Here is a 16,131-nt window from a genome sequence, read left to right on the forward strand (position 1 = left end):
CTGTGCGCTTGGTTGAGCTGACGTATGTGTGTGTGTGTGTTTGTGTGCGTGTGTGTGCATGTGTGTGTTTGTTTGTGTGTGTGTGTGTGTGCACCGCTCTGACAGAGACATGTGCCAGGAGATCAGCACCAACTGGGGCAGCCAGACCTGGCAGGACTTTGACCAGCTCTGTGAGTACAATCCGGTGGAGACGGAGCTCATCAACTGCCTGGCCGACGTCAGAGAGCCCTGTCAGCTGGGCTGCAAGGACCTCACCTACTGCACCAACTTCAACAACAGGTCAGACTCCTGGATGCTCTGAAGAAGGCAGTGAAGCAAAACATTCCATATTGAATCATTTACATTTCAAGCATCACATTTCACGTTTGGGATGACGTGATTACATCATGCTGGGTAGACTTGACAGGAAACAACATTTGAACTTTTGAAGTTTTACCATCGAAGAGGTAAAGAATTTGTCTAACCACCTTCTTGCTTGTATACTGAGTTACATTTCAGCCGTTCTCCGTAGCTTTTCAAATGACAGATTAACTGCTTTCATCTCGAACACTTCAATTACTTCACTATTTACTCTCAGGTGAGACGCCGACCAACTTTTTAGCTGCTTTTAGCACCTCGCTTCAAACTACAACTATTAGTTCAACTATTAAGTGCTGACATGGCAATTAAGAATTCCCCTGTCTCCGGGACTTGAATTTAAAACCAAACAGACTAAAATGCGATCACCTCAGCTCATTTAAACTTTTTTTAACTGCTTTTAGCACTCACACCAGCAGTCAGCGACGCTAGAGTAGCACACTTCCAGACAGAAAATCAAAGGTTGTCGTTTAAATTTTTACAAGATTATGTGTTCTATCACCCGCATTTGGTAATCCTCCTGTGTGAGAATGCATCATTTCCAGCCTGAAGACAGGACGAGGCAGAGAGGGGAAACAAGAGACATTGTTGAACCCAGTGTGACCCTGAAGTTATAAGCACCACAGCATGTTTTACACACTGTCTGCAGATGGGGCCAAAGGCCAAATGGAATGGCTTCAAAGGCTGCACTAGGAAGTCACACTAACACCCACATAGATAAAACAAACTCAAACATACTTCACTCATACACACAGCAGTCTACCGGTCACCTGGTGAGGGAGGCTACCACAAGAGCCCCCAGACATTTAAGACAGGAAAACATTATGAACAGTCGAGGCCGCAGAAAGCTGTTGGTTTCAACTAGATTAGAGTATGAAATCTTATTTAGATAGTGACCATATTTGGTTGAGAGGGTGGTGCTGGGGAACAGGGAGGCACCCTTAGCAGCAGCTAATGCTAGCACTAGTTTGGTGAATCAGCTATTCACATTAACATTAATATTAATTGGGATCATTTGGCAAACCCAAATAATATAAATTAATACAAACTGTTTGTCTCCAGGGTGAGAGCGGTTGGCTACAGTCTTTCTCCATACCCTTCTTTATGGCCGGTTTAATTTACTAAATGAACATGCTGTATTGAAGAAGAAATGAGATGACAACAGAAGCCACACCATAACTTCAGGTTCCGTCAGATTACACATATACATTTGAGTGGATTACCTCATTGCTAAAGAGTTCGCTCACTCTCTAATAGATAAATCAGATTTTTATTTTGAAAAGGTGAAAGAAAGCGCAGATTTGTTTTATGCTTGAATGTGAGCTTGACAGCACGGCTACCGATCTTGTTACGGACTTTATACATTTAAAAAGGGTAATAGTTTAATGGACCCGTATGAGGTTAAAGCTTTTACTGTGGTGATAGTTTACAAGTTTTTAAAAGTTTAATGATTGTATTTTGAAGCAAAGGAAGAAAATAAATGAGTATTTTAACCAGCAGTAAGTTTCATGCCAGTACATATATACAGGGATCTGCTACATATACAGTATATCTAAAAGCACATGTATACACATATAAGTTTGCAAGTAGATAGACCAACACGCATTAATGTGTGTGCGTATATATCTTGTATTGTATGTTTTTGTGCAATCTGAAAATAAAAGCTGTCCGTCTGTCTTGAGAGTAATGTAATGTAGTGCAGTGCAACAATAACAGCTCCATGTTAAAAGCAGATGTGACATTCAGCGTGATGTATTACCAAACAAACAAGTCTGAAGCGCCGAGTTAGGAAATGTCATGGAAACCAGTTGCCACCTGAAAGAAAAGAACACAGTGGACCGTGAGGCTGTGATCGATGGGGTTGCTGCTCCAAGCAGACCCAGAGTTTAATCGGAGAGGAGGACAGAGAAGCCCCCGCGTATGAGCTGCAGCGGCCCTTGTTACACCACCTCATACAAGGGGGCATTTACGCCCCCTTGTAGAGCTGCAGCAGCCCTCGTACAGTGTAAACAAGGCGTTCACTCACCGGGAGAAAATTGAATGATACAACCACAAGCTGAACTTTGGCCTGAAACCTTCTCTCTTTAAACCACCAATTAGCTAAGTCACTTGAGACCAAACCCACCAATCAGACATCAAATACACCTCCTGGTGCGGTGGAAGAGGAAAACGATTCTTGCATTATGCAGAGGGAACTCCCTCTGAGGACACTTACATACACTTAAAACTTCCTCCAGTATTTTTCTGTCGCGCTCACACGAGTGAGCAAGTGGTTGTTTACTCTGGCCAGGCCGAGCCGTGGTTTGAGCAGCAGCAAGCGCCTTGACGTTTTGTCCGTAAACACACCACCCTCTCCTCGTTCTGTGTGGCTCATTCTGAGTGGGTGGCGAGATCACCAGGACGTAAACGTCGGCAGCAGGCCAAACAGCTGGTTCATCAATAAAGGCGGGCCTGCTATTTTATTGTATTCATGTTTTTATTCTAATAGAATACTTTCCATGACCAAGTTTCCATTTGCTGTTGGTGTACGTTTTACTACCACAAGCTTTTTCAACACAATGCGAGTCAAGTCAGATAATTCAGTTTATATAGACTCCATAAGACATGGATTTATAACTATGTCCGGCCATAAAATAACAATAAAATTGTATTTAACTACAGTAAAGCATTACATCATTGTTGTTGTGAAAGTTTCAATAGATAAATCACGATATAATGCTTCTGAATGACAACAGTTCTGATCAGTTCTCCCCTTACCTCCCTGCTTTTTCCCATTGGCTGCTCCATACTATTGTGTAGTTTCCTATTTATTTAAGCAGCCTTCATCCCATGGTTGTATCATACACTTTCTCCATGCGTGTGTTTGCATGTGGACGATCAACTCAAGAGTTCTTCCTCCGTCCTCAGGCCGACAGAGCTATTTCGCAGCTGCAATGTCCAGTCGGACCAAGGCGCCATGAACGACATCAAGCTGTGGTCCAACGGGACAATCAAGATGCCGTTCATGAACATCCCGGTGCTGGACATCAGGAAGTGTCTGCCGGACATGTGGAAGGCTGTGGCCTGTTCCCTGCAGATCAAGCCCTGCCACAGCAAGTCCAGGGGAAGCGTCATCTGCAAGTAAGTCCAATGCAAAGTTTCCCTTGATCAACGTTTTTTTTTGTCCTCTTCCTGTCTCCCTCTATACTGCTCCGTTAGCCAATACTATCCATGTGTGGCCTGCCAGCTGCCCCAGACTCTCATTTGATTGGACAATTTCATGGAAGGATTCAAACTGAGAGAATTAATTCAGTTCACTGGGACTTTAAGCGACACCCACAGATAGGTCAACACCGACATTGTCTGTCAGTATGAACACTCTGAGTTCCACGTGTGCTTTTGGTGCTTTGAAAAGTCCAAATGTGAGCCCGTATATCTCCCCATCCCCAGTCGTAATTACGACCAGCTATACCTACTGGTTTTCTTTGAACTATCAGTAGTTTACATCCAATCTGGAATGACGTGTCTGTGGCTCAGTGGTGAGCAGTTGTCCTTCAATCAAAGTATCGGCAGTTCGATCTCTGGCTCCGCTAGGCCATGTCGATGTGTCCTTGAGCAAGACACTTCACCCTAAATTTCACAACTATTTGCGTCTGTGCAATGACTTTACACGTAATCTACTAGCGCATCAAATTTGCAATGCTTTTTGTGTGCACACAGCATTAGCAATGGTTTTCTTGGCAAATAGGACATACAGCCTTTGGTCGTACTTTGGTATTCTGTAAATATCTAGCAGTCGACTCATCATTAAACACTCGACACGTACTGTGGATTTTTCTTTTCTTTGGTCCCCTCATTGTTACAGAAGAGCTAAATGCAGGAAGCTGGCAGTAGGCTGTAGGCAGAACCCTATATGTCACATGACATGAACGCATAGGGCAGCGTAGTCCCCTAAGGTCTGATCTGCGTTTGTTATAGAACTCTTGTAGTACAAATCCTGTCTCAGGCGACAGAAGCCAAGTTCAAATTATCCCTTCGAAAGTAAACCCTTTACAACGTGACAGGAAAGCTCCGCTTTGAAGAAGCGGAGCTTTCCAGTGGTATGCGATACATTTCGGCAATCGTAAAAAAACTTGCCGAGCTTGCCCGTGTGGCCTTTGGGGAGGGTTGGAAGTGAGCAACTCGGAGAGCAGGAGACTGGAGGTTGGAATCGCAGCCTGATACGTCAGCAGAAAGCACGGCAAGCAGCGGTCCGAGGACATTGCACGGCATGTAAAGACCGCTGTAGCGCTTCTGTGTTCCCAACTTAATTTTTCTGAAGCACAATGACAGCAACAGACCAGCATCGATGTTTCATAATGCTTATTTATTGCAGAGCTCTCTTTTAGGCTGTTTGTGTGTGCGCTCTCCTGCAGCAGAAGGCGTTACAGAGGTCTTTACGCTGTGTGGTCGGAAGACAGACGTGTGTGTCATCCGACCTGCCTGCCGTCTTCTATAATTAGTACTTAAGAAAAAGAGATAATAATAATAATAATATATATATATATATATATATATATATATATATATATATATATATATATATATATATATATATATATATAACATTATAATGATTATAATACTCGATGGGCAGTAGTTTGCCCTGGTCTAAATGGACCATAATTTACTGAATAAACATCATGCTGTATTGAAGAAGACCTGCAACTAGACATTGAGACATGAATTCATGTTTATAATGTTTACTGAGGGAATACATCTAAGAGAGAAGTAGAATCATTTTGTCATAGAGAGTCGCTTCAGCATTGGCTTCATTTTTCGAAACCGGAGGCTGCCTCCTAGTCTTCACTTGTCTCAGCATGTTTGTCTATATATCTTCAATTCCATTGTTTTTCTCCCACTTCCCTTGAATGACATTCCTCCGTTCATAGCACACTCTCATCCAGCTAGAGGCTGTGTGTGCTGGCAGAGTCTATCACACAAACCTTACATCTGCATTTGTAGAAATAGACGTGAAAAATTACCGCTTTATGTTGATTTATTCTTAGTGTTTGTTTTAAGCTGTGTCACACTGGCTTTTTGTTGTTGTTGTAGTTACCTCTTTTCTGTCATCAGGTCAGACTGTTTGGACATCCTGACGCAGTGCGGGGACAGGAAGCGTTTTCATGAAGGACAAACTCCAGAGAGGATCTGTGAGCTACTGTCACCCATTGACGACCCTGAACGCTGCATCCCCCTCCACAAATACCTCAGTAAGTCACAAACTCATAGTCTTATGTAGCAACATGTAGGGGAGCTCAGTTACAGATGGACGTTATAACAATATATAGTATTGTTACTGTAAAAAAAACATTATAATAAAACAAAATTGCCTCCTCAGATTATATACCATGCAGCTACTGGTCTTTCAAAAACTTATGCAGTCCAAATGCAAGTTAATGGATTTATGGTCACCAGGGGACAGAACTCCACAGAAGCTGAGCAACACATTATTGACATTATTTATCTCATAGCATAACATATCATCTTAGAAAACAGTTGGCTAAAAAGTAAGAAGTTCTTATGCATTTGCACTTCCATCGGATTTTTTTTTCTTCGGATCTTTCGGGCAACTGATTTGTCTGGAATCGTGACATGAAACGACACTTTCTTGATTAAAAAAAGTAAATGACATTAACACAGCAAGGAGGACTAACGATTGGCAAATCAGCACCACAGGCGGGACTAACGCTGTGGGCAAGCTGCTGTTGTCAAGCTGCTCTTGTCTAACTGTTGTCAGCTGTGCCGAGGACAAGGAGCAATAATAACAACAAAAGAGACCACGTTCTCCTAAAAACATCCACAAAAAACAAAAGAACATTCCTCTTCATTCACCTCTTTTGTTGTCATGTACACTGTGTGTGTGTGTGTGTGTGTGTGTGTGTGTGTGTGTGTGTGTGTGTGTGTGAGAGAGAGAAAGTATACTATGAGAAATACCTTGATAATAACAATTACAGATGGAATTGTGTTTGTGGGAAACATAATTTGTTTCGATGAGCGATCGGAGTAATGATGTTAACGAATAAATCAGACGAAGCACGGGCAGTTTTAGTGATGTTGTTGTGGTTTTCATCTTTTGAACTAAAATCCAGAGTCCTTCAAAAAGAAGTCTCGTGTCTTGCGTAAGACAGCGCTGGGACATGGTAAACATTAGACACGCTGACTGGAGACTTAAGTTCTCAAGGTATTTCAGGTCAAGAGGCTGTAGTCAAAGACAGGTCAAGATTCATTGGTGTTAAAGTCAAAGTTGACTTGCAAGTATTTTATTATATTTTCTTAGCCGAACCCTTCTTAAGAGCCTTCTTAAGTCCTTAAGAACAATCGAACGATCTGGGAAACGCGGCCATTGTCATCAACAGAAAACCCTTCAACATCTCATCTGACAGTCATGTTTTACCTGTCCTTACCCACCCATCACCTTCCTCCCTGACCCTACTACACAGTCCCCAGTTCCCTAGGCAACAGCATCATGCAGGAGGTCATCCACCCATGCAACCCCAACCCCTGCCCCAGCAACCATTTATGCCAGGTCAACAGGAGAGGCTGCCTCGACGATCTCAACTGTCAGCCGTTCCTCTGCGTGCCAGGTACGACTCAGCGCCTTTACCGTTACTGTGGGTCTGCTGCGCAGCGGCCATTCTGACTGTGTGTGTGTCATCAGGCTGTAAACTGGGTGAGGCCTCCGAGTTTCTGGTGCAGCAGGACGCTCGCATCCAGGTACCCACTCGTACCGGCCCGACGGGGTGCCACGAGGTCTGCAGCTGCGGCCCCAGCGGACGCCTGGAGAACTGTGCGGAGATGCCCTGCGTGGACACCGATGAGCCCTGCATCATAGCAGGACAGAGGAAGAGTGAGGTCCCCCCCCCCCGCATGTCTGTCTGCATGTCGCGTGTGATGGGGATTATGATTATTACGATTAAGACGCAGTTGGTGGTCTCACTTCCCGAGACGACGCTCAAGAATAAGATCATTAGATTCAAGTCACTTCCTGCGGAAGGAAGAATTACAACATTTGAACATTTTTTACTACATTACTACACTACTTACTAGTGATGAGATGTTTTCATTCATTCATATGAACTTGCTTGCAGGTTGCGTAACATGGATACCAATGGCGGCCATCAGGGCCGCCATCGGTTCCTCTGCTCTTTCAGGCCTCTTGTATGACTTCTTGGGACCTGTTTAACAGCATTTTCTATCCAATCACATTTCACTTCTCTGCATCTATGTAAGATTAGCTTGGTTAAAATACATGAAACAGCCTTCTCGAGACCCTGGACGTGTTTTTGGTCACAAGGCCCACGTGACCATTAACATGCGCTGTGATTGATTAGTGAAGCTAGTGTCTCACAAAGAAACTAGAATCTCAGGACTTACTGATGACCCCTTTCCCGCAGAGGTTTATGTGCGTCTGGTGAGTTAAATGCTGATTATGTTACTGTTTTTTACATTTGCAGTCGTATTTTATCAGAAACAAGCCACAGCACTGTAGTTGTAGCTGCACCTAGAGGGGGGGCAGCCTCTATCTGCGGAGGTTGTCGCCAGCGCAGCTGTGCTGCAATGTCCTGTCTGCACTGTGCAGGGTCAGTGTTGTGGTTTTGTTTGATAGATTTGGACAACATGCATTGTTGTTGACCCGACAGGGTTGTGCTCTCCCCTTGCTGTGCTGGCCCTCGCTGGGCACATTTCCTCCACTGTGGTGCTCCGCAGGCGGCTCTAGGTCGGCTTGGAAAGACTTGGGCCGAAGGTTGCACGCCGGCTCTGGCTTTGTGCTTTAGAGCGCCTGTGCCAGGACCTCGCCGCTTTCCCTTTGTAGGTCCCCTCGCCCCGTATGCTCGTGGTAGAGCTGGGTGGCGGAGTGGACAGTATGAACGCGTCGTGTATTGAGTGTGTCGGTCTGTGACAGTAACTCCATGGGCACTTTTTTCTCTCAGTCTGCCCGTGATGTGGAATATACAGCACTCATTAAGACTTTGGTCTAAAAACCTGATGGAAACATCATTCAACCACACTATAATGAAACTGACGTGTAAATATATGCCTCATATAAACTATAAGAGGGAGATGAAAGGTAATATGGAATATGGTCGACCTGACACTTGATTTGATCACTTTTTAACGAGATTAGAGATGTTGTTGGTTTGGATAGTTTGATGTGCGAGAAGGTGGAGCTAAATATAACCAAACGTTAGTCAAGACATTTGTACAACCAAACTTTCATGAAGTGAAAATACACTGAAAGGGTAAAAGTTATGACACAAAATCACAGACAACTCCTGGACCTGACGACTACATGGTTGAGACATGTCAAGAATCTTGTATCCCCCCGCCCCGCATCTCCTGCTTTATGGTCTGTCTGAGTCTAAATGGACAATAATTTACAAAGTGAACATCATGCTGTATTGAAGAAGAGTTGAAACACGAGATGTAGACCATAAACTGATGTTTACTAAGTTTCCTGACAGGATAAATCAAGACATAAGTAGAGACATTTTCTATAGACTTCTATACAACCAGAGGAGTCGCCGCCTGGTGGACAGTACAGAGAATGCACCCCCAGCTTTCATCCAGGGAAAAGAACTTCACACGCAAATGATTACCTTCTTATCTTTCGGTTAACATTGGCTTACTTCTTTATTTCAGACAACTTTAAAAAAAATAATTTGTGGTCGTTAACCCCTCTTAATGTGAACTCTTAAATCTTAAGCCTCTCTTAAGCCTTGTAGAAAACTCATCTACACATCCTTCTTATTGCCAGACGTAGAACTCACTGATTCTGTGAAATACATACTGAAGTAGAATTACAACCGAATTCCAGACTTCTATTAAAGTGTGTCATTATCAGAGTGATTAAGGTTGCTGTGTCATTAAGAACCCAAAGCTGTCAGCTGTCACTTCTGCCCAACCAATTACTCAAGTGGAGTTATGGCTTTGAATTCTCAACTTCCTTCTAAAGTGGTGTCTGTGGCAGGTTTTACTTTGGCAGGTGGTGTCTGTGACTTCTGGTAGCTCTACCTGGATCAGAGCATGGACCTCAGTGAGGAGCACTTGAGCAACAATTCAACGTCAACGTCAATGCTGCTGGCCACACTAGGTTGTTTTGTAGCTTTGCCGCTTGTAGTGTGAATGTGGCATCAGGAGTTCATATTCCACACATATGCTTTTAAAACAAGAGTGTTGACTAATTTTTGTAAATTAATTAAGGGGAGACACTCCAGGCACACACTGTTGGCTATTTAGCTTTTCTATTTAGCATTTTCTCTCAGACTAGAGGAAAGAAAACAGCCAAAATACACTTTGAGGTGTTGATTTATATACTCTGTTTATTTGCATCTGTAGATTTCTCAATAATTTTCCAAAAGTTAGCATTTGATAAAGCATAATTTGCATAGATAAAGGTGCTAAGTGAGCATATCTTTTGCTTCTCAATGTTGCTGCTGTTCACACGGTTAGCCAACCTTCCGTATTATTATTAGTTGAATCAGAGGTGCATATCCAACTTTGCCACCCACAGTGAGAAGTGGATGTGATCAATATTCATAATTAGACAACGTATTTGATTGCGATATGACAGCAACTCAGCATCACGAGCCCTCATCCCTGAGACCTCACAGACTAACAAACTCTTGCTGACAGCAGAAGGTGCATGGGCTCTCATGCTGTGTAAATAATGTCTCATTTTAACGTGTCCCTCTCTGAACAGAACAGAATATAAAATGATTTGTGGGTTTCCCCCTGACAATGGAGCATTGCAGACTTTATGGACACACACAATTCTTTATTCTCATTTTATTTGCACTGGATCTTATTTCATCATCCGTTGCTATCTTTCTTTGATAATGTCACTAGAGGGCAGCAAAGTAAAAAATGTGATCAGCTGACGATCTCTTTAATCAGTAAACATTATACTCCTGTGCTTCTCCTAAGGGGTGAGCTGCTTTGCTCTTATCAAAACCGATGTCTGTTGTTTTGTGTCATACCAAACTCTATTCAAAAGTCTGGCCTTTTATTGTGCCCAAGTATGATTTAGAGCCCTTAAGAGCTTTTTCTTCAATTCAGCATGTTTGTCTTTCACAGAGCAGCTCACTTGCTCTGAGCAGGTGAGAGAGAGAGAGAGAGAGAGAGAGAGAGAGAGAGAGAGAGAGAGAGAGAGAGAGAGAGAGAGAGAGAGAGAGAGAGAGAGAGAGAGAGAGAGAGAGAGAGAGAGAGAGAGAGAGAGAGAGAGAGAGAGAGAGAAGAGAGAAGAGAGAGAGAGAGAGAGAGAGAGAGAGAGAGAGAGAAGAGAGAGAGAGAGAGAGAGGTAAGCCTGAGAAGTGCAAGAGGTCGATTGCGCTTAGTCTAAATTCAATGCTTTTGCTATTCTTCTGAAATGCGTGTCAGCCTGGTAAAATACAAAGATTGGAAGATGATTGGAGAACATGTACAAAAGCAGAACATTTAGCCATGAAACATTACATTACTGTCATAGATTTATTAGTTTTCCCTCTTAATCACTTATTCTTTAATCACTTAATGTATATCTAAATGATAATTTTTGCTTTCTCTGGTGGAACTGGATAAATGGATGAACATTTGGTGCAGATATTCCTGAGGCTTAGCCCAAATTTTAAATGGATGCACATTAATGTAATGTTTATATGGTTATGGCCGGTAATAGTAATAATTTATCACTGCTCTCATGTGGGGGCCATAGAGCACCAGATGTGTCATATTCCTGCTAATGTCCAACTGAGTCCCAATACTCTTTGGACTAACACCATCAATATTTTGCTCTAACAAGCAAGCCTTCCAGTGTCTTACAATGACCAATGATCAACATGTTACATCTTTTAATAATGGAAAGAATATTTATAATATTGATATGGAAATCATGAGATGTTGGGGTCCAGTCATGTTATATAGTTGTTTGCTCATTACTGCAAATATGCAAAGTGAAAAAAAGAATTCAGATGTGTCAGCAGTGGTGTCAAAAGTATTCACATTCATTACTTAAGTAGAAGTATAGATACTAGGATTTAGAAATACTTTTGTAAAAGTAGAAGTGTCAACTCAAGCTTTTTACTTAAGTAAAAGTATAAAAGTACTGGGTTTCAAAACTACTTAAAAGTAAAAAAGTAATGTAAGGGGAATTTTTTTTCCATTCAGGACAAATTCTTAAGCCGCGTCCCCACCCCCCCAAAACAATCATTTTTCTAAAGGCCATAATGACTATAATGTTGTATTAAAATGGTATATTGAAAAATGTGGGATGCACTAGGCTACCTGTTTCAGCTGCATATATGCCCATTGAAAATTATCACATTTTATTACAATGCAATACATTAAAATACCACATGTGTACTACTGAGCATAAACATGCATTTCATGGAGCGGAAGACATGATAATAACTAGTATAAACGAAGTATTTGTACTTCGTTACTTGACACCTCTGTTTGTCAGTTAATCTCACCAACTAACTCCTCTGTTATTCAGCTAAAGTTGTATCTGTAAAGTCCATTAGCAGTATACTATTTGTAGATAAATTACTTCAACAAATTCACAATGTCTTTATGATGAGATAAACTTTATTGATGACGGGGGAATTGAAGTCTCACAGATGGCAGAGTTGCAAGAACAGATGCATTGTAAAGATAACTAGAAAGCACAGTTGCGGGGAGCAGGAGGGGTCAAACTAACACAGGACTTTCACTCAGAAGGCAGCTGTTCATGTGCTGTGGGAAACATTCATCTACGGGCGGTAGTTATTTATTTACAGTTGTTATGTTACATAGTTATGTTACATTGTTGTTTAATGTTGATTTACTTGTTACGTTACATTTTTGTTATGTGATTATTTAGCAACTATGATCTTTTTCTTTTGTTGTCTAAACTAGACTGATATGAAACACATTTATCGAACATAGTTTTAGTTCAGAAATTCATCGTATCCATTGGTTGGATACGTTGATATAGTTTACAGCCTCAATCTCTAGTTTCAAGTCTTCTTCACAACAGCATGATTTTCATTTAGTAAATGATAGTCCATTTCGAGTCAAATAGATTTAAAAAACAGGGTACGCTTTACTGTGGGCTTACTGTGATTTACAGGCCGCTGTGATAACTTCTGTTTATTGGTTGCCAAAAAAGCAACATGGTGACGGCTACAGACTTCTAAATGTCAGAACCCAAACCAACGGGTGATGTCACAATGACAACATCCACAAACCTTTATACAGTCTGAGGATGAACTACAGTAGGTACTCTAGTTCATCTAGAGGGGGGACCGCTCAGGGGGATGACTGGTCGTCCCGATACCAGTCCCTCACAGTTCACACGTCGAAGTGTCTCTGAGCATGACACCTAACCCCTCATTGCTCCCCTGGTGCCTCACAGGCCAGCCCACTGCTCCTCAATCAAGGATGGGTTAAATGCACAGAAGAATTTCCCCAAGGGGATTAATAAAGTGCATGTTTCTTTTTAATTTCTTTCTTTTCTAACAAAACATTTCCCAGCTAAAGTGTGGAGACCAGGTATTGTGGATAGTCAATTATCACATGCTCAACACACAGTAACGTGATGTTCTTTTGTTGTGACCACCAGACCACGGGTCGTCTTTCAAGATCGATTGCCACACCTGCTCCTGCTTCGCTGGAGACACCATCTGCTCCTCCAGAGAGTGCCTTGACTTCGACAGCTCCGATGAGGACCGCAGACACTTTACCGGTTCGTGTGTGTGTGTGTTGATGTTGCAACCAAAACCCTTTAGCTTACTTATTTTGTCTAAATCAGCTCGATGCAGGTTTTTGTAGTCCCGTCTAATTCTTGTCCTTTAATTTCTTTTAAAGCGGAAGTTTTCTTCTTGTAGCTCAAACTCACCACCACACCGCTCAGTCATTTTAGTTGCTGTAGTGGATACCATTAAAACCTCCCCCTGTTCTCCAGGCCTTCCCTGTAGCTGTCCAGACCGCTTCGTTCCAGTATGTGCCTCTAATGGGCGGACGTATCCCAGCGCCTGTGTGGCCCGCTGCATGGGCTTCAAGGACCACCAGTTTGTCTTTGGCCTGTGCCGCCTCAGTAACCCCTGCACCGCCAAACCCTGTCAGAGGAACCAGAGGTAGGTGGAGCTGCTGCTGATACTGAGAACCATTTCCCCCTCCCTTTATATCTGCGTTGCTGTTTTAGGCTGCTGTGGTCAGTGTTGTTAAAGTCCAACCGTTGGTTTTTGGACTGACGTTTTGAAGCCTGACGTTCAGCCTTTGCTCGTCGCCATCTTGTTTTTTTGCGACCAATTAACGAAAGTGAACAATGTTTACTGAGGGAATAAATGAAGAGATAAGTAATGAAAGTCATTTTCTCATGTAGTTCAATACAACTGGAGGAGAGAGAGAATGCAGGTTTATGCAGGAAGCATTGGCTTCACTTTTTGGATCCGGAATAATGCCTGATACCAACCCTCGCTCGTCCAGCTGACCTTTGAGCCTCTGGCTAGCCATGTCGGGCGTCGTAAATCCACGTACGTGAGTGTTGATAATTCATGCATGAGTTAACAACTCTCACGTTAACGTTCATTGTTTGCAAACGGATTTGTTCAGCTCTTTGCCCCTCAGAAACACACAAGGGCGTTCAATGAGTTTCTTTAGCATGCTCATGGCAGTGGTTGCAAACTGGCAGGAGTTGATCAGCGGGGGTTAACTGCATACAGGACCTTCATCAATATGCTGTTTGGAACTCCATTACATTCAGATCCTCTTCATCCCTTAACCCCACTCTGCCTGCGAGCTTTGAACCTTCACTCAAGGTCTAGATGCTGACAGGAATAGAAATCTAAGGAAACACAGACGCCGTCTATATTTTCAGCATCAGACAAAAATATTTTCTAATGATATTTAAACACTAAAGGCCATTTGTTAGTTCTCTATTTAGCTCAGCTACAGGGAGGCCTTTGTATGGCCTTTGATCTGTGTTCCTATTGCTTTGTTCACACCGAACGCAGCGTGAATTTGACGCGCGACCAGATTCCATGTAAAGTCAATGCAAAGACGCGGCGCGAAAAAGCGATTTCTTCGCTAGACGCTTTTGAGGAGGCGCGAACAGCCCATTTGACGTGGGGCAAAATGAGCGTTTGACGGATAAAAAAATTAACCAAGACACCATGGAGTTTGATGTTCACACTATGTGGAGTTTACACAACAAGTATAAAGCAGAACTCGTGGTTATTTATATGGTAGATGGAGGAAACGATAATGTAACACCAGACGTAGTTCCTGGAGTTGGTGAAATTCATGGAGCTGTATGCGGCTACGGATGGTGTTAGGAACCCAATCAGGGGGGCGTTTAAAGTTCCCGCGTTTTGTGACTTCTACAACAAGTATAAAGCAGAACTAGTGGTTATTTCTTCCGTAGTCAATAGCAGAGACGATTGCTATTTTCACTGAGAGAAGTGACGCAGATAAGCCACGCCCCCTTTGACGTGGCGTGATTATATTCGCGCCGCGTTTTGTGTGAACACCCTTTTATTGTCAAGCCAGTAAACTGACATGGTAGACACGGTGTGAACACAACATAAGTATTGAGGGATATGAGGATTTCTCATACACATCTTAAAATTAAAGTTAATGTGGCCGTTCACTGCAAAACGATTTTATTTGAAGGGACAGCGAAGTCCAGACGAGTAGTGCTGTGAAGCTCACAGACGGACCCACAAGCCACCTTCACCCTGGGCCGCTCAAATCGGACTTTCTGTCACAGATCACAGAAAAGTAGACTCATCTCCGGGTCCACAGTACATCATGATACACCCTAGAAAAGGATGTGATTTTGTTAAGGTGAGGTGTGGTGGTGTAGAGGACCCAAACGCACACTCACACAGCAACTTCCCAGGAAAAAAGCAGACTTTATTGAAAATACCACAAAAAACGTAAACAATCAAAACTGACCACGTCTTAATGTCCATCGGACAACAGGGGATCCCTTCCACCTGAAACCTACCTGTGAGGGTTTGTTCCACTGTCATGAAGTGTCTGAGGACTTGGGCACACATTATTAGCTCTCTATAAACACTTTATTATTACACAGAAAGATTGAAATACGTATGAAATCAGAAACGATATGACTCCTGCTTCATTCATCAACTCCTGTGCATGGTGTCATGTATGAAATGATGAATGAATGAAAAGTACTTTATTAATCTCCAAGGAGAAATTTTTTGTCGTACTAGCAGCATCCCAATGCCATAAACTAAGCTAAACACACAGATGATAAAATAAAATAAATAATAACAGGAACAGGGGGTAACAGATGTATACATAAGTAAGAAATAAGTATAAACATATATATACACATACATGCAAGCAAGCGAAATGGATACAGTGTCCATTGTGGAACGAAGTTAAATCCGAAACGTGAAAGAAAGAAAGAGACAGGGAAGTGAAAAAAAAGACAATAAAAAGTAAAACATGTGGGGAGCTACTGCGACAGGCAGCCGTTGGCACGGCGCCATCTTGCAACTTTAGAAACCATGCACGTATAACAAACATGTAAATAGATTATTTGACAGTTACCTCTCATCTTAAGAGTCAACAGTCGCCAAACTTGAGAAAAAAATGTAGTATATGGGACCGGGGAGACAGCAGATAGCCCCTTCTCAGTGGCAGTGCATTTGGGGCTGAAAGTTCCAGGTGAGGAACAGCCAGCTAGCTCCCCCTCCACCGAGCAGCCGTCTCTGACCCACTGTACGCCACTAAACGGCCTCTCTATCTGCATTGGCCTGTTGTCGC

At 42.7% G+C, this 16,131-nt stretch overlaps 1 protein-coding gene across 1 annotated transcript in view; it reads left to right on the forward strand.

Moving 5' to 3' along the window:
* The window catches only part of reck (reversion-inducing-cysteine-rich protein with kazal motifs), a 58,480-nt gene that overhangs the window by 26,450 nt on the left and 15,899 nt on the right, over nucleotides 1-16,131 (forward strand). The window contains exons 10-16 of the mRNA XM_068582112.1: nucleotides 106-279; nucleotides 3,265-3,477; nucleotides 5,452-5,588; nucleotides 6,819-6,962; nucleotides 7,037-7,225; nucleotides 12,956-13,078; nucleotides 13,298-13,469. Of these exons, the coding sequence (XP_068438213.1) occupies nucleotides 106-279; nucleotides 3,265-3,477; nucleotides 5,452-5,588; nucleotides 6,819-6,962; nucleotides 7,037-7,225; nucleotides 12,956-13,078; nucleotides 13,298-13,469 (1,152 nt within the window). The remainder of the gene's footprint in view (nucleotides 1-105; nucleotides 280-3,264; nucleotides 3,478-5,451; nucleotides 5,589-6,818; nucleotides 6,963-7,036; nucleotides 7,226-12,955; nucleotides 13,079-13,297; nucleotides 13,470-16,131) is intronic.

This window comes from Clinocottus analis, unplaced genomic scaffold, assembly GCF_023055335.1.
Source record: "Clinocottus analis isolate CAN_PGR_092001 unplaced genomic scaffold, fCliAna1.0.p SCAF_18, whole genome shotgun sequence".
Classification (NCBI taxonomy): domain Eukaryota; kingdom Metazoa; phylum Chordata; class Actinopteri; order Perciformes; family Cottidae; genus Clinocottus; species Clinocottus analis.